This window comes from Gorilla gorilla, chromosome 4 (genome assembly GCF_029281585.2).
Source record: "Gorilla gorilla gorilla isolate KB3781 chromosome 4, NHGRI_mGorGor1-v2.1_pri, whole genome shotgun sequence".
NCBI lineage: Eukaryota > Metazoa > Chordata > Mammalia > Primates > Hominidae > Gorilla > Gorilla gorilla.
Window position 1 is genome coordinate 50,356,336 of NC_073228.2, and position 24,315 is coordinate 50,380,650.

Here is a 24,315-nt window from a genome sequence, read left to right on the forward strand (position 1 = left end):
TTACAACTGACTGCAGAAGGGCCAGAGCGTAGAGGATCCTGTAGCACTGAAAGAGTGCTTCCCTGTTAGCACACGTGGTTCTTTTTCTTGGGGCAGGGATAGGAGATTCGTAAGTCGGCTCAGCTGGCTCCTCCCCTCAGTTTCAGTTTCCATTTCCGATTTCTGCTCTCTGCGCTGAGCACAGCGGCACCAGGCTGAGCTAAGCAGGGCCGCCTTGGGCAGGCCTACCTGGTGGTGCAGGCGAGACCCAGGCTGGGCAAGGCGCAGGTGTAGCCTGTGTTACTCCCACCCCCCCCCCCCCCCCACCTTTTGGCCACAGCAGGCTTCTGATGGGTTTTGAGGGTGTCCTCCCCCACCTCCCTCAAGTGGGGTGGAGTCCTGGGCAAAGGGAGGTCTCTGTACCGACTGGTCTGGCCAGGAGTTGGGATGAGTGGAGGGCCCAGTGGGTCTGAGTCCCCTGCCATTCCCAGAATGGAGCTGTGGCCCTACCAATGGGAGGTGATCATGCCTGCCAGGGCACTGGCGCAGCAGCAGTACTTTCCCGGAGTTTGTACTCACGGCAGTTGGCGATGACTGTTAGCACAAACGGTTCTTTTCTCTTGGTTCTTTTTTCTGCGGTGGGGGGGGATGGGAGATTCTTAAGTCGGCTCAGCTGGCTCCTTCCCTCAGTTTCAGTTTCCATTTTGGGTCTCTGAGCTGAGCAGAGTGGCACCAGGCTGAGTTAAGTGGGACTGCCCTGGGCAGACCTACCTACTAGAGCAGGTGAGACCTGGGCTGGGCAGGGGGCAGGTGTAGCCTGTGTTACTCCCGCCTCCCCCTTTTGGGCAGAGCAGGGTCCTGATGGGTTCTGAGGGAGTCCTGCCCCACCTCCCTCAAGTGGGGTGGAGTCCTGGGCAAAGGGAGGTCTCTGTACCGACTGGTCTGGCCAGGAGTTGGGAGGGGTGGAGGAGTCGGTGGGTCTGAGTGCCCTGCCATTCCCAGAATGGAGCTTCGGCCCTACCAATGGGAGGTGATCATGCCTGCCCTGGAGGGCAAGAATATCATCATCTGGCTGCCCACGGGTGCCGGGAAGACCCGGGCGGCTGCTTATGTGGCCAAGCGGCACCTAGAGACTGTGGATGGAGCCAAGGTGGTTGTATTGGTCAACAGGGTGAGTGGTCTGTCCCTACCCTGCTCCCCTACCACCAAGCAGGGTCTCAGCTCTTCAGGCATCTCCCAGTCCCCACCAGAACTCCAAAGCTGCTGTGGCCATCGCTAAGCTCACCTGTCTTTCCACCCTTGCTCAGTACCCAGCCATGTCCTGCGGGTCACCTTACCTCCTCCCTACCCCTGGCCCCAGATTCAGCTCTCTTTTCCCAGCTCATTCTCCACCCCCAGGTGCACCTGGTGACCCAGCATGGTGAAGAGTTCAGGCGCGTGCTGGATGGACGCTGGACCATGACAACCCTGAGTGGGGACATGGGACCACGTGCTGGCTTTGGCCACCTGGCCCGGTGCCATGACCTGCTCATCTGCACAGCAGAGCTTCTGCAGATGGCACTGACCAGCCCCGAGGAGGAGGAGCACGTGGAGCTCACTGGTGAGGGCCATGGCCGGGAGGAAAAAGATACGCATCTGGGGTACCTCCTTTCGCCAACCCCAGGGCACCTCCTGGAGTCAAGGTGTTGGGAGTTTTTGTGGGAGTGAGGGGTTGCCCGTTCACAAAACCCCTGCAGGCACTCTAGTAGAAACAGGCCGGGCTATCGTGTAGGATCTTAGGCCAGTCCCTTCCCCAGCTGAGCCTCGGTTTACTAATCTGTGAAATGGAAAGAAATCTTCCCTGCCTGGCTCCTCATCCTGGGACCAGCTGCAGGTTATGAAGGGAAGAAGGAATTCTTACATCATTGTGGGGACTACTTGAAAGCTGATGGGAGGAAGGGCTTTGCAAACATAGATCACAGCCTTCCCCCCTGTGCCCTCAGCCTTCTCCCTGATCGTGGTGGATGAGTGCCACCACACGCACAAGGACACCGTCTACAACGTCATCATGAGCCAGTACCTAGAACTTAAACTCCAGAGGGCACAGCCGCTACCCCAGGTGCTGGGTCTCACAGCCTCCCCAGGCACTGGCGGGGCCTCCAAACTCGATGGGGCCATCAACCACGTCCTGCAGGTCAGCCTGGCCCCTGTGGGCCTCCCGCTGCCAGACCCACCAGGGACTTCCCTCCCTCCCTGCCTGCCCTGCCACTACCCCGTCCCCACCAGCCCTACCAGGCTCTCCATGGCAGGGTCTGGCCCCTTCCTCACCTAAGACCCAGCCTCCAATGGTTTCTTACGGTACAAAGAATTAACTCCCAACTCTACTGTGGTTTACAAAGTTCCACGTGATCTACCTCTCCACCTCATTTCCTGCGCCCTCCCTGTTGTAGCTCATCCTACAGCTACACTGGCCTGCCTTCTGCATGTTGAACATGTAGGGCTTGTTCCATCTCGGGGACCTTTGCATTTACCATTTCTTTTGCCTAGAATGCGCTTCCCTTTGAACTTTTCCTGCTGCCTCCTCCTTGTCATTCATTGAACAGCTTAATGCCACCTCTTGAAAGTCCTCCCTGATCTCTGCTCTCTGTCATATCATCCAGTGCTATCCTCTTCAGAGCTTGTTAATGCACTCTGCAAGGTTTTATTGTTTTCTTTTTTTTTTTTTTTTGAGATGGAGTCTCGCTCTGTCGCCCAGGCTGGAGGGCAGTGGCATGATTTCGGCTCCCTGCAACCTCCGCCTCCCAGGTTCAAGCAATTCTCCTGCCTCAGCCTCCCGAGTAGCTGGGATTACAGGCACCCACCACTATGCCCAGCTAATTTTTTGTATTTTTAGTGGAGACGGGGTTTCACCGTGTTGGCCATGCTGGTCTCGAACTCCTGACCTCGTGATTCACCTGCCTTGGCCTCCCATAGTGCTGGGATTACAGGCGTGAGCCACTGTGCCCAGCCTCTTTTTTTTTTTTTTGAGACGGAGTCTCTGTTACCCAGGCTGGAGTGCAGTGGCACGATCTTGGCTCACTGCAACCTCCACCTCCCGGGTTCAAGTGATTCTTCTGTCTCAGCCTCCTGAGTAGCTGAGACTACAGGCGCGTGCCACCATGCCTGGCTAATTTTTGTATTTTTAGTAGAGATGGGGTTTCACCACGTTGGCCAGGCTGTCTCAAACTCCTGACCTCAGGTGATCCGCCCGCCTTGGCCTCCCAAAGTGCTGGGATTACAGGTGTGAGCCACCGTGCCTGGCCGGTTCTATTATTCTTTTACTGGTTTATTATCTGCCTCTCCAACTCCAATCTGAGTTCCTTTGTATCCCCAGTGCCTAGAACAAGATGGGCACAGAGAGGGCGAGCAATATTTGAGTAGACGAATGCCAACATTCTCCTGTCCTCAGCTGGGATCCATCCTGCCCCAAATCTTTGCCCATTGTCCCCACAGACCCTCCCTTTCCAGTAAAGTCCTCTGTTGCCCCCAGCTCTGTGCCAACTTGGACACGTGGTGCATCATGTCACCCCAGAACTACTGCCCCCAGCTGCAGGAGCACAGCCAACAGCCTTGCAAACAGTACAACCTCTGCCACAGGCGCAGCCAGGTACGCGGGGGCAGGGACACGGCGAGAGCGGGAGCCGGTGTGAAGTTAGGACACCTAGGCTTGGGCCCTGACTCCGCCCTCACTAGCTCTGTGACTTCAGGTCACTTGCTACGTATCCAAGCCTCAATTTCTCCTTTCTGTGAAATGGGGCAGCCCATGCCCACAGCCCGCTCTTTGGATTGACTCAGAAGGCACCACCGGTGTCTGTCACATCACTGTCATGCTGGGGAGTGCACTACAAACCAGAGAGCAGGGATACTTTGTGCTGAGGCTCTACTGAGCCCTCTCTAGTGTGGACATGGCCTCGTGTCTGCCATGACTGGACTGGACAAGGACTAGGTGTCAGGTCCATAACTATACCAAATGTTACACTTGGGGTCAGGTTTGAGCCCATGCTGTGGTCTGGAGGGAGGGAGTGAGTGAGCAGATAGCTGAAAGAACCCTTGGGGGGCCATAGGCAGGTGAAATGTAGTTTTATTCAGCAGCTCTCTCAGCAGCGGCTCTCTCACAGTGTCCACCTTTATCTGGGCTGTCTGCTCCGGCCCTGTGGCTCCTGCTGCCCCCACGCCTGCAGTTGCTCTCCCTGGCCGGCAAGGCCAGCTCTGTCAGGGTCAGCAGCTTAACTCTTTCCCTCTGGGCACAAGCCGGTTCCTGGCTCCCCACTGCCCACCTTCAAGGCGACCGGCTGTCCCTTACAGGGGTTAGTAGCATTATTCTCTCTCTGGGCGCGCCAGCGTGCCCTGCCGTGCCGAGCTGAACCAAGCTCCGTGCACAGCGTCAGCAGGGCAGTTTTACCTTCTACTGACAGTAGAGTCCAGTATGAACTTACACAAACAGGTTATATAGCAAGTGGAGTACGTGCCTGCCCCCCAAACTCGCTGAGTCACTCTGGCCCGGATGTCCTCCTCGGCCTATTCCTTGACCAAAGCACGTCCATGTGCCTTACACTAGGCATCACCGTGCCCAGGCCAAAGGGTAAGAGCACATCGCGGGTGAGACAGGGCAGGACTCCCCCACACCCTAGCCGGACTCCCTCTGGAGCTCACACCACAGCTAAGACAGATGGGTGAGGCAGTCGCGGTGTGCTACACGCCGGGGTCAGCACCCCCACTGGGTGCCCATCCTCCAACCTGTATGGGAATCCCCTCCAACTCTCCTCTTGCTCAGGATCCGTTTGGGGACTTGCTGAAGAAGCTCATGGACCAAATCCATGACCACCTGGAGATGCCTGAGTTGAGCCGGAACTTTGGGACGCAAATGTATGAGCAGCAGGTGGTGAAGCTGAGTGAGGCTGGTGAGAGGGGCAGCCCTTCAGGCGGAGGCGAGGATGTGGGAGTGGTCAGGGGCGGGGCCTGCCAGGGCGGAGGCCTTTGGGGCGGGGCCTATCCACCCCAGGGGTGGAGTCGAGTGGGACGGCCCTATGGGGCAGGACAGGGGGCGGGGCTGTGGGCCGCTCAGACCCTGCGCCCTCTTCCCGCAGCGGCTTTGGCTGGGCTTCAGGAGCAACGGGTGTATGCGCTTCACCTGAGGCGCTACAATGACGCGCTGCTCATCCATGACACCGTCCGCGCCGTGGATGCCTTGGCTGCGCTGCAGGATTTCTATCACAGGGAGCACGTCACTAAAACCCAGATCCTGTGTGCCGAGCGCCGGCTGCTGGCCCTGTTCGATGGTGAGGGGCGGGAGGGGGCTTCGGGGCCGGGGATGATGGGACCTGGATGCGAGGTCAGAGGCCAGGGCACAGGCGCCAAGGTCGGATGGGAAGGTGCCCGTGAGGATACTGGTGGAGATCCTATTTTTCTAATCAAAATCCAAGGCCATGGGTAGGACTGATTTATTTCCTCATTTGTGAAGGTTTTTGCTTAGTTGTTAAAATTAATTAACATTGTTGACTTTTTTTTTTTTTTAATAGTTGGGGTCTTGCTCTGTCACCCAGGCTGGAGGACAGTTGTGCAATCATAGCTCACTGCAACCTCGACCTAATGGGCTCAAGTAATTCTCACCCTTCAGCTTCCCAAGTAGCTAGGCGTACAGGTGGGCACCACCACTCCCAGCTAATTAAAAAAATTTTTTTTTGAAGAGGCGGAGTCTCGCTTTGTTGCCCAGGCTGATCTCTAACTCCTGGGCTCAAGTGATCCTCCTGCCTCTGCCTCCCAAAGTGCTGGGATTACAGGTGTGAGCCACTGTGCCCGGCCCAGATTTTTTAAAAGGATTAGCTAGGAGTGGTTCCTTTAGACTGAGAGAGTGAAGCTGAAAGTCAGAGGGTGAAATTTAAGGTTGCAAATCTCAGCACAGGCTGGGGCTCAAGAGATCTGGGTAGCAGAGGTCAGAGTTAAAAGCTCAAGGGTCATCCTGGTCACTGGGGAGAAGAGGGTTCTGGTCTGAGGTTCTGTACTGTATGACCCTGGTGTGAGGCTGGCCTTGAGAGTGGGCTCGGTAGGAGGCATCCTTTTTTGTTTTTGTTTTTGTTTTTTTGAGAGGGAGTCTCGCTCTGTCGCCCAGACTGGAGTGCAATGGCACCATCCCAGCTCACTACAACCTCCCCCTCCTGGGTTCAAGGGATTCTCCTGCCTCAGCCTCCCGAGTAGCTGGGACTACAAGTGTGCATCACCACGCCCAGCTAATCTTTTTGTATTTTTAGTAGAGACGGGGTTTCACCATATTTGTCAGGCTGGTCTCGAACTCCTGACCTCAGGTGATCCGCTCACCTCACCCTCCCAAAGTGCTGGGATTACAGGCGTGAGCCAATGCACCCGGCCAGGGCATCCTTAAATGTGTTCTTGGTGCTGCTGTGGGGGAGTTGAGCAGGAGTTCCATCCTTCCCCCACCCCCCACCCCCCACCTTCTGCACGCCTGCAGTCCTATTCCTGTGAGAACCTCCTCCGCCAGTGCCCTCCCCACTCCAAGATCTGAATCCTCTGCCTCTGGGGCTTTTCTTCTTTCTCTTTCTTTCTTTCCCTCCCTCCCTCCCTCCCTCCCTTCCTTCCTTTCTTTCCTTCTCTCTTTCTCTCTCTCTTTTCTTTCTTTTCCTTTTTTTCTTTCTTTCTTTCCCTCCCTCCCTTTCTTTCCTTCTCTCTTTCCTTCTCTCTTTCTCTCTCTCTCTTTATCTTGCTTTCTTGCTTTCTTTTTTTTTTCCCAGACAGAGTCTCACTCTGTTACACAGCCTGGAGTGCAGTGGTGCAATCATAGCTCTCTTCAGCCTTGACCTCCTAGGCTTAAGCGATCCTTCTGCCCTCAGCCTCCCAAGTATCTGGGACTACAGACATGTGCCACTACACCCAGCTAAATTTTGGGGTTTTCGACAGACCGCAAGAATGTGCTGGCCCACTTGGCAACTCATGGCCCAGAGAATCCAAAACTGGAGATGCTGGAAAAGATCCTGCAAAGGCAATTCAGTAGCTCTAACAGCCCTCGGGGTATCATCTTCACCCGCACCCGCCAGAGCGCACACTCCCTCCTGCTCTGGCTACAGCAGCAGCAGGGCCTGCAGACTGTGGACATCCGGGCCCAGCTACTGATTGGGGCTGGGAACAGCAGCCAGAGCACCCACATGACCCAGGTGTGGGCTTTGGGGAAAGATGCTGGCGCTGGGAGGGATTCCATAGGAGAGAAGTGCGGGGAACAGCGTCTTCAGCACAGAGAGGTGGGGGCAGGGAGACCCTGGGGAAAGAGAAAGTTGACTATCCCCAGGCAGAGGGGCAAGGAGCTAGGGGAGAGGGGTGGACACTGACCTCCCCAGTGCTGGAGCCTCTCCCAGTCTGGAGGTCCTTGGGGGCAGAAGGTTGGGCATGGGGGTCTGTAGGGAAAGAGGTGGGTGATGCAGTTCCTCAGGGCACAGGATCAGGTCTGGGGTCCCTTGCAGAAGACTATGGCTTGAGAGTTTTTCCTAGACTAGAGGGGCAGGGACCCTTAGGAGTCCCTAGGGAAGATAGGGGTTGGACAGTTACCTGGGAAGATGGGCAAGATCCTGGGGGTACCTGGGGATAAAAATGGGATTCAAGTACTCTAGGGAGATGGACCAAGATTGGGAGTGAGGGCTGAACCAGGAGAGGCTACTCTGGCAGGTGGAGTCAGCCTGAGCCTCCTCATGTACCAGCCTCTTTCTCCTCCCTGCCCTCCACCTGCAGAGGGACCAGCAAGAAGTGATCCAGAAGTTCCAAGATGGAACCCTGAACCTTCTGGTGGCCACGAGTGTGGCAGAGGAGGGGCTGGACATCCCACATTGCAATGTGGTGGTGCGTTATGGGCTCTTGACCAATGAAATCTCCATGGTCCAGGTACTCACATCCTCCTCCACTCGGCCGCCCTTATAGGATCCTGTGTGGGGCCCCAGCCCAACTCAGGACACCCCTTGTCTCTCTTCCCAGGCCAGGGGCCGTGCCCGGGCCGATCAGAGTGTATACGCGTTTGTAGCAACTGAAGGTAGCCGGGAGCTGAAGCGGGAGCTGATCAACGAGGCACTGGAGACGCTGATGGAGCAGGCAGTGGCTGCTGTGCAGAAAATGGACCAGGCCGAGTACCAGGCCAAGGTCTGCAGGCAGCCTGCATGCCCTGTGGGAGGGATGGGGAGGAGGGAGCCCCTCCCTGGCAGGTTTCTGACTGCACACATACGTCCCCCTGTCCTCTCTACATCTCGGGGCTAACTTTGGCCACCTAGGGAAGGTTTAAATAAGGGCCAGGGTGGGGCTGCCAGGGAAGGCAGTACCTGGACTCCAGAAGGCCTTAGGAACAGGCCTTGTCCAAGGCTCTTTATTTATCCTTGCCATGAGATACTTTATGTATCTGGAAGAGCTGCATTACAGCCTTTCTGGAACCAGGCAGAGGGGACAAGATAAGTCCACGTGCAGAAGATAAGCCCAGAACTAGGACTTATATCATCAGTTCCCCTGAGGCAGGGCCACCACCATCCTGCCTTGTCCAGGGTGCTCCCTGTTGTCCCAGCATAGTTGTTAATGATGCCCCATGACAGATTCACAGAAGCAGCTTTGCCTAAAGTCCTTCAAGATTGAGCAGGAAAGCTTACCCCTCCCACTGTTGCCCCCGACTACTCATACTGTTTTTCTCCATAGCTGTTTTTTTTTTTTCCCCCGAGACGGAGTCTCACTCTGTCACCCAGACTGGAGTGCATGGCACAATCTCCACCTCCTGGGCTCAAGCAATTCTCTTGCCTCAGCCTCCCAAGTAGCTGGGATTACAGGCATGCGCCACCATGCCCGGCTAATTTTGTATTTTTAGTAGAGATGGGGGTTCACCATGTTGCCCAGGCTGGTCTCGAACTCCTGACCTCGTGATCCACCCGCCTTGGCCTCCCAAAATGCTGGGATTACAGGCGTGAGTTACTGCATCATCACAGCAATAGAGCTTCTTTTAAGCTCCAGGGAGGGTTAAGGAAAGTCTCTTCCAGGTACAAATGATCTTAGTTCTTTGGGAACCTTTTGTCCCCCAAGGAACATTCTCTTAGGCCCCAGCCATGCCTGGTGTCTCCTCCCACCCCAGATCCGGGATCTGCAGCAGGCAGCCTTGACCAAGCGGGCGGCCCAGGCAGCCCAGCGGGAGAACCAGCGGCAGCAGTTCCCAGTGGAGCACGTGCAGCTACTCTGCATCAACTGCATGGTGGCTGTGGGCCATGGCAGCGACCTGCGGAAGGTGGAGGGCACCCACCGTGTCAATGTGAACCCCAGCTTCTCGTGAGACCTGTGGAAGGGGCTATTGGGATGGGGGCGTGAGATGGGGGCCTGGGAATCCTTCCCACCCAGACAGTGCTTTGAAGCTTTGGGAAGCTAAAGAGCGTTGTAGCAAGTACTTTGCATTTTCACAATGATTTGGTTAGACAGGTTTTATCCCTGTCTCTATTTTACAGGCAAGGAAATAGAGGCTCAGAGAGGCTATGTGACTTGCCCAAGTTCCCACAGCCACTATCTGGTTGAGCAAGAACTGGAATTCAGGATACTAAGTGTCAAAAGACCACACATTGACCGTCTGGTCCTACCTATTCCGAAGATATCAAGAGAGCTTGGCCATCCCTGGGCCATCCTCCATCCACTGTCTCCGAGAGAGTAACCTTCCCCCATCCTCCATCCATTCATTATGTTACCCTCTGTGTTCCAGGCCACTGTGCCAAGGATCTTCACACAGATTTTCTCAATTGAGGAGGTTGCATTTCAGCTAGGTCTCAATGGGTCTGGTTTGAATGTGAGCGAATGAGAAGGTAACCATGGAGGGCCAGGTGCAGTGGCTCACGCCTGTAATTCCAACACTTTGGGAGGCGGAGGTGGGTAGATCACTTGAGGTTAGGAGTTCAAGACCAGTCTGGCCAACATGTTGAAACCCCTTCTCTACTAAAAAAAAATACAAAAATTAGCTGGGCGTGGTGGCCCATGCTTGTAATCCCAGCTACTTGGGTGGCTGAGGCATGAGAATCACTTGAACCCGGGAGGCAAGCCAAGATCGCACCACTGCACTCCAGCCTGGGCAATAGAGTGAGACTCTGCCTTTAAAAAAAAAAAAAAGCGACACCAGTTGACCTGAGTGGAAGGGACTGTGAATAATGAGATTTAGAAAAAGACAGACTAGCCCGTGGAAGATTTGAAAGGTCAGGTGTGAAAGTGTAGCCTTTATCCAGGAGGTTCCTCTTAGGAATCTTGGATAGATTTTAACGAACAGAATGTCAGGGCAGATTTATATTTTTAGATCCCTCTAGCAGTTGGTGGAAGGATGGCTTGGGATTGGGAGTGAAAATGGAGGCAGAGAGACCCGTTAGGAGACTGTGAAGACCAGGTAACCGATGCTGAGGCTTGAACCTGGGCACAAGGGAACGTGCGATGGAGGCCACACAGGTAGAACTCACCAAAGATTGGATATCCTGGCCTGGGAATTCTGTGCCTCTTGACCAGCAGGACGGCCCAAGGTCCAGGCAGAGACTTGGCCGGCAGGAAGGCATGAGATCCGGGGCTGAGGAGGGTCAATGAGGGCTGTGGCCACCCCCCTTCCTCTCCAGGAACTACTATAATGTCTCCAGGGATCCTGTGGTCATCAACAAAGTCTTCAAGGACTGGAAGCCTGGGAGTGTCATCAGCTGCAGGAACTGTGGGGAGGTAAGAGCTTAGGCCACGTCCCAGGCCCCAGAGTCCTCAGCCCCAGTCTTCAGAGGCCCTCAGGGAGCCCTCACTAGGACACGGGAGACAGTCCCACCCCATGGCCTCCAGTCTGAAGAGGGAGGTCCAGCCCCTCCCTAAGGGAGCCCACAGTCTGTGACATCTCAGGTGGGAGGAAAAGGCCCTGTATTCAGGGAATTCCAACTTGAGGAGAGAAGCCCAGTCTGAGGCCAGAGACCCAGACCCTACCCTCTCTGTCTCACCTCCAGGTCTGGGGTCTGCAGATTATCTACAAGTCAGTGAAGCTGCCAGTGCTCAAAGTCCGCAGCATGCTGCTGGAGACCCCTCAGGGGCGGATCCAGGCCAAAAAGTGGTCCCGCGTGCCCTTCTCCGTGCCTGACTTTGACTTCCTGCAGCATTGTGCCCAGAATTTGTCGGACCTCTCCCTGGACTGACCACCTCATTGCTGCAGTGCCCGGTTTGGGCTGTAGGGGGCGGGAGAGTCTGCAGCAGACTCCAGGTCCCTCCTTCCTGAATCATCAGCTGTGGGCATCAGGCCCACCAGCCACACAGGAGTCCTGGGCACCCTGGCTTAGGCTCCCGCAATGGGAAAACAACCGGAGGGCCAGAGCTCAGCCCAGACCTACCTTGTACGCACATAGACATTTTCATATGCACTGGATGGAGTTAGGGAAACTGAGGCAAAAGAATTTGCCATACTGTACTCAGAATCACGACATTCCTTCCCTACCAAGGCCACTTCTATTTTTTGAGGCTCCTCATAAAAATAAATGAAAAAATGAGATAGAAAATGTGTGGTGTCTTAATTTTGTTGGAATATAATTGGTAGAAAATAAACTGCTTGTATAGTGTGCAATTGGGTACTTTTTTAAATTTTTTTTATTTTTTGAGACGGAGTTTCACTCTTGTTGCCCAGGCTGGAGTACAGTCACACGATCTTGGCTCACTGCAACCTCCACCTCCTGAGTTCAAGCGATTCTCCTGGCTCAGCCTCCTAAGTAGCTGGGATTACAGGTGCCCGCCACCATGCCCAGTTAATTTCTTGTATTTTTAGTAGAGATGGGATTTCACCATGTTGGCCAGGTTGTTCTCAAACTCCTGACCTCAGGTGATCTGCCTGCCTCAGCCTCCCAAAGTGCTGAGATTACAAGCGTGAGCCACGTCCCTGGCCTGGATACATTTTAACATGCATATCCTCCACGATCAAGATAATGAACATAGCCATCACCCTCAAAATGTCCTGTTTCTTCCAGTGGAATTTTCAAAGAACAACAAAAGTTTCCTGGTTCCCCATTGAAATCCATACCTCTCACCCTTCCCCATCCAATGACCTGCTTTGTAATTTTTAGTGTTAAAAGTGTTTGGCTTTTTTGAGACAGTCTCACTCTGTCGCCCAGGCTGGAGTGCAGTGGTGCGATCTCAGCTCACTGCAACCTCTGCCTTCAGGGCTCAAGTGATCCTCCTGCCTCAGCCTCCCAAGTAGCTGGGATTACAGGTGCCTGCCACCATGCCTGGCTAATTTTTGTATTTTTGGTAGAGACAGGGTTTCGCCATGTTGCCCAATAGGCTGGTCTCAAACACCTGAGCTCAGGTGATCCACCCACCTTGGCCTCGTAAAGTGCTGGGATTACATGCATGAGCCACTGGGCCCGGCCTTGTTTTTTTTGTTTTTGTTCTTATTTTGTTTTTGAGACAGGGACTCGCTCTGTCGCCCAAGCTAGAGTACCATAGTACAATCATGGCTCACTTCAGCCTCAACCTCCCAGGCTTAAGCAATCCCCCCACCTCAACCTCCCTGGTACCTGGGACTACAGATGTATACCACCACACCTAATTTTTGGGGGGTAGAGGGGCAGTGTACAGACAAGTTCTCACTATGTTGCCTAGGCTGATCTCCAACTCCTGGGCTCAGGTGATCCTCCCAAAGTGCTGGGATCACAGGTATGAGCCACTGTGCCTGACCCAGTGTTAAAAGTTTTAGGCCAGGCGCATTTTCTCACGCTTGTAATCCCAGCACTTTGGGAGGCCGAGGTGGGCAGATCACCTGGGGTCAGGGGTTGGAGACAAGCCTGGCCATTTCGGTGAAACCCCATCTCTACTAAAAATTACAAAAATTAGCCTCGCATAGTGGCAGGCCCCTGTAATTCCAGCTACTCAGGAGGCTGAGGCAGGAGACTCACTTGAACCTGGGAGACGGAGTTTGCAGTGAGCCGAGATCATGCCACTGCACTGCAGCCTGGACGACACAGTAAGACTCCATCTCAAAAATAAAAAAATAAAAGAAGTTTTAAATACTCCTCTTTAATAGCTCTCCTAAGCCTTATTCATAAAGGGTATCAACAGTCTAAACTTGAGGCCCATCAAGAGTGTGAGGGCTTCCTGCTCCCCCTACCCCATAATAGCTTCCAACCCTGATATTCCCCTTTCCACCTTCCCTTAACCCTCAGATCATCTCCCCTAGGCTGGGGAAAGGCTGAGATCCAGGGTTTGAGGGGTGGGCTCAGGTAGGCACGGGGGTGGGGAAAATTACAAAGGCCTAAATTTTCTGTTCTCATTTTAACAAGAAAGAAAAAGAAAGGCAAGATCTAGGTTGCTTCATCAGGGAAAGGGCTATTTCTGTAGTACAAGGCCCAGCAGGCAGGAGACACCTTCAAGAGGAAGGGAGGGGGCTAGGGCAGAGATTTGAGAGCAGGATGGCAGTCCTTCCTGCCGTCCAACCTCCTTCCCTCCTGCTACATTCTTGGTTCTGTCCCCAGGTAGATGAGAAATGCACCCTCTCTTCTCCCAGCATTTTCTTTTTTCTGTAGGCCTCTTGTCTGATTGAGGGCTGAAATTCCCGTTCCCGTCTTTTTGGCTACCATCTCCCATAGACAGTGTACTTCTCTTTCCCAAGGCCCCCCTCTTCCTCCTCTCAAAGTGTCCTTGGCCCTGGATCCAGGAATCTCCTTCCTCCTCCCTCCTGTCCCATCTCCAGCTGCCTTCCCGGGGGGAGAGTTGCCCATCCGCTCCCCACTTTGCCTTCAGTTAGTATACTGCCTGCCAGCAACGTGCCTTTTACAGGTCAATAAAATTAGCGACTGGGGGCAGAGGGAGGGGGCAGGGGCTCAGGGGTGCTAAGCTCAAAGACCTTGAATGTGGCTAGACTCACGGAGTCAGGACGCCTGTCATTCCAGGGCTAAACAGTGACAGCTGGGGGACCTGGGCTGGCGCTGGGGGTGGAGGAGGGGCTGTGTGGCAGGGAGGGAGATGGGCTGAGGATAAAGATGGGCTGAGGATAAAGATGGTCTGGGTGCCTAATGGCCCCCTCAGCGGCCTAAACCCCTACACAGCTGAGCCCTGGAGAGGGCACCCTAACTTTAGAGAGGAGTGTCCCGTCTCACACCCACCCTGCCAGGCCCGAAGAGCTCAGATGGAAGGGGACTCAGGCCAGGAGAGGTTTCTGAGCTTTCTTCTTCGTGTGAGGGGTCTTTATATGAAGTCACCCGCTCCAGGGCATCTGGGCGAGGCTGTCTGAAGCGGGTGATTCCCACCCACCCCCCGCACCCCCCGGAGTCCTAACTTCCCAGCCTTCAGAACTCGAGCTCCGGGCCCTCCCTGTGGCTCAGATGCTCTCCCGGGACTTCCCACCTGAATGAGCCCGCGCACCCCACCGGCGGGGCCTCGAGGAGGGGCCGGCCCGGCTCCCCCTCCCAGCCCCGCCCCTGCCCCGCCGGGCCCCGCCCCTCCCAGCCAGCCCCACACGCAGCGTTCCCAGCCAGGCGAGAGCAGGTGGCCGCGGCGGGCTCCGTCTCTGCCCCGCAGGTAAGACGGCGACGCGGGCTAGTCCACGCCGAGGACCTCGAGGGCAGCGCGGGAGAACGAGGCAGCCCCTTCCACCTGTCCGGTCCTCTCGCCTCAAAATTGGGGGACCCCAAGGGACAGTGAGGATATCCCTATCTCGGCTCTGCGCGCCGACGTTGGGCATCTGCTGGGCGGGCCTGAACTCTGGGGCAGTTAGAGGGTCCTGGCTGGTTATCCCTGATGCCAGGCGGGCTCCAAAGGATGGAAAAGAAAGAGCCGGGCATTAGACACGCAGCTTTCTGGAGTGGGGCGGGTTGGGGATGGTGAGGACGGGGGTCCGGAGTAAGGAACCTCGTTGACTGAGAGTGCGCCATGCCTCATCCAAGGGCAGCCTCTTCCCCACCCTAGAGGGTGATGGCTTGACCCAAACGGCTTCTGTTCCGTGGGCTAATGGGGTAAAAGCCGCCGCATAGCTGAGCTGGGGCCTGGGTTTTCTAATGAGCCCCAGGGCACCTGCATCATTTATTTATATCTGGGTACAAGGGGGTGAGCAGGGGATTACCCCGATGGCCTAGGGAACCCGGAAAGTCTGGGAACTCAGTAGATCTTTTCTGTGTCTGTGTCACAGAGCTGGCTGGGGAAGGTGATCGCAGATGTGGCCTTATTGTAGACAGGGGAGCATTTGCACCCTCAGTGTTGGGATTTGGGCTGTAGGAAAGGGGTCCTGCCTCCCAGGACCTCGAGGAAGCCTTCCTGGAGGAGGAGGACCTGGGCTGACAGCTTGAATGTGATGCTCAGAGCTCTGAGCCACTAAGGAGAGGCAGCCTTTGGGTCTTGGTGCTGGGTTGAAGTAGAGCAGAGGACCCTGGATTATAGAACAAAGGGAAGTCAGGACATTGCTGTCTGGGTCCAGCTGGGACCCCAGGGACCTTCCTGAGATCATCGCAAGCCTTTGGACAGACACGGGTGACAATGGGGGGAGGGGGGCTTCCTTGTCTGTCTAGATTCCCCATTCCATTGCCTCATTCCACCACACAAACCATCAGAGGCAGAAGTTCGTTCTCATATCCGACCTTCATCCCTTCTGGGTCTGTGCCAGCTTCTTGCTTCTGGGAGGCCATGTGCTCTAGTGGAAAGAGTGGGGGCTTTGGGGTCAGTTAGAGCTGAGTTCTGACACCTCTACCTACTGCATGACCTTGAACAAGTTTCTTAACCTCTTTGAGTTCACTTAATCACCTGTAAAATGGGGATAATAATAGAACCCACCTCATAGAGTGGCTGCAAGGGTTAACACATGTAGAGCACTTAGCACAGTGCCTGGAGCCTGGCGAGGGCTCAGAAAGTACCAGTGTCCCCTCATGTGTCGGACAGCAAAGCCGATCTGCAGGGGGTGAGAGCGAGCAGGGGAGGGGGGAGTGGAAGGGTTTTTTTTTTTTTTTTTAGCTAAGCTTGGCTAGAAAGAGTGCCCTTCACTGCACGCCCCCCTACCAGGGGAAACCTGCCCCCTGCTGGTTCCTGGATCTCTGGACCTGTCTGGGCTGCCCAGAGCCCCTCACCTCCTCCTCTTTTAGTCACCTTGTGTTGCCTTTTGTCTCTGTAGAGGGGAGAGAGTCCCCCCACCCCCGCCCAAGGCAGGGACCAGTACCAGCAGGAGCTCACTTGGGGCTGTGCCTCAGTGGAACAAGCTCTGGCTTGGAGACCCAACCTGAAAAAAATGCCCTCTTGTCATCACTGCTCTGCCCTCCCACCTCCAGGAGTTGGGATCAAGCCGCACTAAATTTTTCCAGGAAGATAAATAATACAAGTGACTGAAAGTCCTGTTTGGGGATTGTCCAAGCTGTCCTCCAGTGAAAGGACAGCTTCAGGCCCTGGCCTGATCTCTAGGCTGCCAGGGAAGGCTGAGTTCAGTAGCACCCTTAAACCTGGGCAAGGGAGGGAGTGCCCATGCCCTAAGCTGGGGGCTTTCAAAGGCTCCACTCTGTCCCTCCTGCTGCCAGTCCTATCCCTGTGGGATGAGGCATCAGCAGGGCCGAGGGGATGAGACTGTGAGTCCCCTCCAAGACCACATTCTCCATACCTGTGACTCTGGAGGTCCCTGCCCAGATGGTCACCATCTGGCTCCCAGCCCATGCCAGCCTCTTCCCTGGGCCTGTCTGCCTCAGGACAGGTTATGCCAATAGTGTGTGCACCCCTACGGACAGTGAAGGGACAGCTATTTGCAGGGGCTGTGGATAGAGCAAGGACATGAGGCTGGGTGTCCTTATACATGCACAAGAGTCCCTTGTGGTGCAGACAGGACCCGGCAGCAGGAAGGGGGGTGGCCAGGGTGCGAGTGGAGCCGTCTCCTCTGCACAGAGTCATTCTGATGTGTAAAGCTCAGGAGGCAGATAAATCCAAATTTGTATCTGGTCCTCCAGGTTGTTAATGAAGGAGTATTTGTCAGGGTGAGAGGTTAAAACATATTTCACAGTTTGCTGGCTTGATTTATAACTTTTAAATATTTAGACATATGTTTGTGGGCCGCCATTTGTCCCCTTGCCCCAGGCCCTGTGAGTGTTCCAGGTGGGCCTGGCTGGGCCTGTGACTTCAGCTGCCATTTGGTTAATTCCTTCCCCACTCTCCCTGTCCCCCAGTAGAGTAGCACCCCTATAAAACTGGGCTTAGAACATGCTTACCTGGACTAGGATGGAGTTTCAAGGTGAAATGAAGATTGTCAGTTGTCATCAACAAGCAGTTCCCCTGTGGGCCTCCTGACCTCATTATCCACCACAAAACTGGGACAATTTTTTTTTTTAAATGTCCTGTGATGCTTGAGAGGGAAGGGCTGGGGAGGAGAGGTTACTTCTCTCCTGTGTGTGGTGAGGGTGTGGGTCACTGGACCCCAGGAGCAAGGAGAGAGCTAAATGGGGCCGCAGCAGCAGGAGGGATGGAAGCTAGCCTGGGGGAAAGCCAGGGTTGGACCCCACCATCCCTCTGGCTGCCCTTCTCAGAGGGAGCTGCGCCTGCCACCTGGGAGGGCCCATGTGTCTATCATGTGGGTTCTCCCATGAGTTTGGAGTTTGGGCTTGGGACAGGGGAGACTGTGGGGTCAGCTGGCCAGGCGGCGGGGGTCATCCCCAGTGGGAATGAATGGTACGCTGGTGTTGACTGTAGTCAAGTGCCCTGTGGCACCTGGACACACCGTCTGTTCAGAAGAGGCATGAAACATTTATTGTGGCTGTCTCTGCTCACTCATTGTTTCTGATTGGGCTATTTGAGGAACAGCCTGCCACGTTGGCCTCATTAGCATCGTGAGGCTCTTAATGGAACTGGATCCACACACATGCACACACACTCACAAACTCACTCAGGTACGCATGCCCGCCTGCACTAACCCCCAGAGGTCTGTGTATAGGGTTGTGCGCTCCTAAACCCCACCCCAGGTCAGACCCACCCTGACACACATGGCTTGTGACACCCATACCTTCACCCCAGTCACACTCTCACTGTCCCTTATTGGTGACTTTTCATTCACCTTGGGTGACCCGCTGGCTCCAGTGGCCAAGGGCTGGCTTACTAGAGGGTGGCTGGGGGCCAGACGCCGGCAGCGGTTGGTTAAGCTTTGGGGACAGGAGGCAGCAGCATTGCCCTGGTGAGGCCACCCCCAGTGGGGCTCGACCCCCAAGCACTTTGGCTCCCCCACGTCTCCCAGGAGAGTGTCTCTGGGTCCTGAGGCTGTCTGTCCTTGTGTAGTTCTCGTGAGCCTCTTTCTGCTTCGGCCTGTGAGTGTGTCTGGCCCTGCGCCTCCTGTGTGCTCCCCATCTGTGTCCTTTCCCCTCTCCTGACCCTGTCCTTTGCTATCTCTGTCTCTCCTCTCCACCCGTCTAGCTCTTTTTTCTGAGTCTTTCTCTCTATGTCTTTTCTTATTCCTTTTTCTCTGCCTCCTCTGTCTACCCCTTCTCTCTCTGTCCCTCTCTCTCACACTCCCACTCTCAGTGTCTGACTGCGTGCCTATCTCTCTGGGTGGGTCTTTCTGTATCTTCACCTCTCTCTATATCTGCCTGTCAGTCTGGACATGTATCCCTCTGACTCTCTGCCTTAGTCTCTTGAGGAGTCTCGGCAAAGGGAGAGCCAAGAGTCCTGAAAGAAGGTGACAGCCAGGCACGGTGGCTCACGCCTGTAATACTAACACTTTGGGAGGCTGAGGCGGGTGGATCACCTGAGGTCAGAAGTTTGAAACCAGCCTGGCCAACATGGTGAACCCCCGTCTCTACTAAAAATACAAAATTAGCTGGGCGCGGTGGCGCATGCCTGTAATCTCAGCTACTTGGGAGGTTGAGGTGGGAGAATCGTTTGTACCTGGGAGGCAGAGGTTGCAGAAAGCCAAGATTGCGCCATTGCACTCCAGCCTGGGCAACAAATGTGAAACTCCATCTCAAAAAAAAAAAAAAAAAGGTGATAATGCCTCCCAGGGGGCCACGATCACTTCTGGGCCCCTCCACTGCCAGGCAAGGCGGCAGGAAAGGGAATATCACGTCCTAGGGAGAGTGGATGGGCCGAGTGCAGTGGCTCACACCTGTAATCCCAGCACTTTGGGAGGCCAAGGTGGGTGGATTGCTTGAGGTCAAGGAGTTAGAGATCAGCCTGGCCAACATGGTGAAACCTCGTCTCTGCTAAAAAAGTACAAAAAATTAGCCGGGCTTGGTGATGGGTACCTTTAATCCCAGGTACTCGGGAGGCTGAAGCAGGAGATTTGCCTGAGTCTGGGAGGTACAGGTTGCAGTGAGCCAACATCGTGCCACTGCACTCCAGCCTGGATGACAGAGTGAGACCCTCTCTCAAAAAAAAAATAAAATAAAATAAAAAGTAAAAAAAATAAAGAGCTGATGGCTCATCTCCTCCAACTCCTCTGTTGAGAACTCCGGGGTTTCGGCTCTGAACTCTGAAACTTTCTTCAGTGATGAGGCCCAGGGTCATAGGCCTGGGAGCAGGGCTGGGGGTCCAGAGTCATCACTCTAGGAGATAAGGGATAGAGCCCCTTGTCTGTCTGGTTGACCTGATTGACCTTGAACTGAGGGAAGGGTGTTGGGACTTGGAGTCTCCCTCAGAAGAGGCGTTGACCAGAGTGGGGCTGAACTGACACTTTTCTTTCTCCTGGAAGCAGCCAAGCTCAGCCCACCCACCCCGGGCCCCAGCTTCCTGCTCCAAACCACAGCTGTGCTCCCCACCCTGTTCCAAATATTTCTGCCAACTGCCCCAGGCCAAGGGGCCTGTTTAAACAGCCTCCCTGCCCTCTCCTGGCCTCCTCACCTCTGTGGCCTCCCCATCGCTCCCACGGCTTCTTGCACAGGAGCGGCTGTGTTGGCTGTTTGTTTATTGGATTAAGATTTCCTTGGGTGGGGCAAGGACCGACTCCACAGGTCCTTCTTCTCACTTTAGATGCCCAGGCTAGAGGCCAGACCCAGCTTCGGCCTTGCCCCCTGCCCTGTCCAGCCTTCCCCGGACCCCCGCCCCCCGCTCCCAGATGTCTCTCCTACATCCCAAGCCCCAGACTTCTCTACCCTTCTGATCTCAGCTCTGTTCAGTCCTGCATCTGATGCCAGCTGACCCTCTCCCCAGCCCCAAAGTTGAGTGCTCTGGCCCTGGAGGGCAGGATGGGGATGGGACACTCCACCACTCCCTGCTGAGAGGAGAGGAAATGCCAGGAAAAGGCACTGGGAACAGGAACCCTTGGGTTTTCTAGGGGTTCCTAAAGAGGGACACATGGGGTGTGGTCTTTGGAATGTGGGAGAAGCCTGCCCACTCTCCCTGTTGGCAGAGGCTTGAGCCAGTCCTCCAGTGAGACTTTAGCAGAGGAATAATTCTCTGATGGGCTCGGGGCCCCTGCAAGAATCCATCTCCAGAACAATCTCCCTAGGACCCCAAAGGGCCTCCTATCCCCTGATTTTGTACAGAACTTTGCAGTATACAGAACTGCCTCATCCCATCCTATGAGCACCTGCAGAGATCAAAATTCTTTTTTTTTTTTTGACACGAATCTCGCTTGCTCTGTTGCCCAAGCTGGAGTGCAGTGGTGCAGTCTCAGCTCACTGCAACCTGCCCCTCCCAGGTTCACAAGATTCTCGTGCCTCAGCCTCCTGAGTAGCTGGGATTACAGGCACATGCCACCATGCCCAGCTAATTTTTTGTATTTTTAGTAGAGACAGGGCTTTGCCATGTTGTCCAGGCTGGTCTCGAACTCCTGAGCTCAGGTGATCCACCCACGTCGGCCTCCCAAAGTGCTAAGATTACCGTCATGAGCCTCTGTGCCTGGCCAAGATCAAAGTTCTTTTTGTAGATGATGAAAGCTCAGAGAGCAAAGGAACTTTCGCAGAGTCAATCTTCTAGCAGAACCTGGACTGGAACCTGGGTCTCCTCACCCCTCACAGCCAGGGCTCCTTGCCGGACCATGCTGGAGCTGCTCCTTTGATTAAAAGAGTCACAGGCTGCAGTCACCCCTGGCTCTCCCTGAATCTCCCCCTCACCCAAAGCTCCTCTACCTTCACACACCAAGACTCCTGGCCCCTGAGTCTCTGGCTGGGAGGTGAATATAGGGGCAGGTAGCATTCTTGTGACCTTATTCTGAAATTTGCTGTCCTAGTTAGCAGCTTCCTGAGGGGAGAGGGACACAAGAAGCTTTTAGAGATGGTTTCAACCCTCTGGGTGCTAATTGGGAATGAGACTCTCCCTAGGTTGAGACTGGGGACAGCTATTCTGGGTCTGCAAGATGAGGTGTGGGGGTGGAGAGGCCAGAGGGGGGATCAGGAAGTTTCCCCAAATAGCCTGGCCTGAAGCCACATGTGGGAGCCAAGCCCCAAGAAGGTGGCCTAGATGAAGGGGTGGAGGGGGAGCTGTCCATTTGGCACATGGGCCTGACCCTTGGGAAGCTGGGCATAGGGCAAAAATCAGGAGCAGGACTGGTTTTGTATCCTCTTTTCTTTTTTGTTTGAGATGAAGTCTCGCTCTGCCACCCAGGCTGGAGTACAGTGGTGCGATAACAGCTCACCGCAGCCTCCGCCTCCCAGGCCCAAGCAATCCTCCCACCCCAGCCCTCAGTCCAGAGCTTCACGAATAGCTGGGACTACAGGAACACACCTGGATAATTTTGTTACATTTTCTGTAGAGACAGGGGTCTCCCTCTGTTGCCCAGATTGGTTTCAAACTCCTGGGCTCAAGCGATCCTCCTGCCTCAGCCTCCCAAAGTGCTAGGATTACAGGCTCATGCCTGTAATGCCACCATGCGCAGCCAGTCTTCTCTTTGTTCTCCCACTGAAATGGGCTTCCTTGGAACTTGATGTCATAGGTGGGTGTGTCTCTACCCTGTCCCAGCCCCTACCCCCAAGCCCCAGCCTGCTGTCCTAGCTCTCATCCCAGTGACACTGATTTACTCATTCATTTAACCAATATTTATGGGGCACCTACTATGTGTTATACTTGCTAGCCTCTGCCCTGGGAATTCAGGAGGAACAAGACAGGGTTCCAAGAGGGAACAAGATAGGTTCTCTTTTTTTTGAGACGGAGTCTCGCTCTGTCGCCCAGGCTGGAGTGCAGTGGTGGGATCTCAGCTCACTGCAAGCTCCGCCTTCCGGGTTCACGCCATTCTCCTGCCTCAGCCTCCCGAGTAGCTGGGACTACAGGTGCCCACCACTGTGCCCAGCTAATTTTTTGTATTTTTAGTAGAGATGGGGTTTCACCGTGGTCTCGATCTCCTGACCTCGTGATCCGCCCGCCTCTGCTTCCCAAAGTGCTGGGATTACAGGCGTGAGCCACCGTGCCCAGCCTAAGATAGGTTCTCAAGAGGGAATAAGAGGCTGGGTGTGGTGGCTCACGTCTGTAATCCCAGCACTTTGGGAGACCAAGGTGGGCGGATCACTTGGGGTCAGGAGTTCGAGACCAGCCTGGCCAACATGGTGAAACCCCATCACTAATTAAAAATACAAAAATTAGTGCGTGATGGCGCAAGCCTGTAATCCCAGCTACTCGGGAGGCTGAAGCAGGAGAATCGCTTGAACCTGGGAGGTGGAGATTGCAGTGAGCCGAGATCGCGCAATTGCACTCCAGCCTGGGCGACAAAACGAGACTCCATCTCAAAAAAAAAAAAAAAAAAAAAAAAAAGGGAATAAGAGGAAATGGGAAGGAAGGAAATCTACCCTAGAGAGAGCAATGCAGGAAGGCATCTTTCAGAGGTGATAGTTAAATATCAGCCATGAGAAGGAGGAGGGAGGGGTCAGAAGGAAAAGAGCACTCAAGGCAGAGAGAACAGGCTTTGAGAAAGCTCCCAAGTGAGGGGAAACTCGCTGTGCTCCAGGGACAGAAAGAGCCCAGTGTGGCTGGAAGGTGGGGAGTTATAGGAAACAGATCAGAGGGACACAGGATATTTTAACCACTACGGATATTTTGACCCGAAGGATGTTTTGAATGCAAACATTTTAAACCAAAACATACTAACCCTGAAAATGTTTTAAGAAGGTGTTCTCCAGCTTGAACTCTATTCATCCAACTTAATTCTTTGATCAGATTTTTGTTTTTCCCCTGTAGTACAGTTAAACAAATGTCCATGTTTTTCATTCTTTTGTAATTTTACTGAAACTGTTTTCATCGGCATCGATTCCATACACATTCTGCTGCTGAGATTGGAGGCATCCATCAGTGTGGGGGCTGCAGGCTCTTGACACGAGTTTCTGCCATTGTGTGATTGACTGGGTAACCCCATTCCATTTTGGAAGATTTAAATTAAAACCAAAAAAAAAGATTCGTGGTCAAGATTTGATTCTTTTGTGCATTTTAGTCAATAATGAGTTTTCTTATATCCATTTCTAGCCATCCTCAGTGTTACTTCTACCCGTAATATTTTTAGGTGGAGAGTTGTATTTATATCTCAGTTAATCTGTGGGAGGAATCAGGTGCAAGGGGTGGACTGGGAGAGAAGGGCTTGGGGGAGGGGAAAGGCCCGGATCTTCCAGGCTGGGGCAAGCATTCTCCTAAAGCAAAGGGTGAAGCCTTTAGAGCTTTTATCCCAGAGCATGACTTGATCAGATTTGCCTTTATTTTTATTTATTTATTTATGTAGAGACAGGGTCTTATTCTGTCCCCCAGGCTGGAGTGTGGTGGTGTGATCACGGCTCACTGCAGCCTCGACCTCCCAGGTTCAAGCTATCCTCCCACCTCAGCCTCCTGAGTAGCTGGGACTACAGGTGTGCACCACCACACCCAGCTAATTTTTGTATTTTTTGTAGAGATGGAGTTGCCCAGGCTGGAGAGTTGCCCTTTTAATAGTCTCCCTCTGGCTGTGTGAAGATGGGACTGGGAGGGAGAGGAAGTGGGGAAGTAGAGGCAGGGAGACCAGTGAGGTGGCTGTTCTGCCAATCCAGGTGGTAAAGAGAAGTGAACCGGGCCAGGCATGGTGATGCGTGTGCCTGTAGTCCCAGTGTGTTGAGAGGCCAAGGCGGGAGGATCGCTTGAGGCCAGGAGGTCGAGGGTGCAGTGAGCTGTGATCGCACCACTGCACTCCAGCCTGGGTGATGGGTTACAGATAGAGTATGGGGTAAAAAAGGGCAGGGTAATCTCTGTCCCACTCCCCAGGATCCCACCGCAGCCCTCCTGCAACACGCAGAATGCCCTTGCTGCCATTCCCACACCCTTAGCTCCCTGCTTCTGGTATTTGAGGCAGCTTGGAGCCCTTCCCCCCAACACCCAGGCTCTGGCCACTTGGAGTTTGCACAGAGTCGAGACCAAGAACTGGGGCGTTTCCCTTGGAGGTTTCTCCTTCTTTGCACTGAGGGAGAGTCGGGGATGCCC

General features: G+C 54.4%; 2 protein-coding genes across 6 annotated transcripts in view; both read left to right on the forward strand.

Moving 5' to 3' along the window:
• The first annotated feature begins 151 nt into the window (after nt 1-151).
• Nucleotides 152-11,510, forward strand: DHX58 (DExH-box helicase 58). 4 transcript variants are annotated; one of them, XM_055388114.1, is made up of 13 exons: nt 532-588; nt 982-1,150; nt 1,378-1,579; nt 1,962-2,152; nt 3,488-3,604; nt 4,772-4,898; nt 5,085-5,276; nt 6,910-7,163; nt 7,732-7,881; nt 7,972-8,133; nt 9,101-9,291; nt 10,602-10,698; nt 10,968-11,510. In XM_055388114.1, the coding sequence occupies exons 2-13, from the start codon at nt 983-985 to the stop codon at nt 11,151-11,153; spliced, it is 2,037 nt and encodes a 678-aa protein (XP_055244089.1). In that variant the 5' UTR covers nt 532-588; nt 982; the 3' UTR covers nt 11,154-11,510. The 4 variants fall into 4 exon arrangements, with proteins under 4 accessions (XP_018882494.2, XP_055244089.1, XP_063562472.1 ...); XM_004041703.3 differs by lacking the exon at nt 532-588 and adding an exon at nt 670-762; XM_019026949.3 differs by having other exon boundaries at nt 152-1,150.
• Nucleotides 11,511-14,456: 2,946 nt separating this feature from the next.
• The window catches only part of ZNF385C (zinc finger protein 385C), a 73,398-nt gene continuing 63,539 nt past the window's right edge, over nt 14,457-24,315 (forward strand). For both annotated transcript variants that reach the window (XM_055388123.1, XM_055388122.1), the window contains exon 1: nt 14,457-14,520. The gene's annotated coding sequence lies outside the window, so the exon portion shown is untranslated. The remainder of the gene's footprint in view (nt 14,521-24,315) is intronic.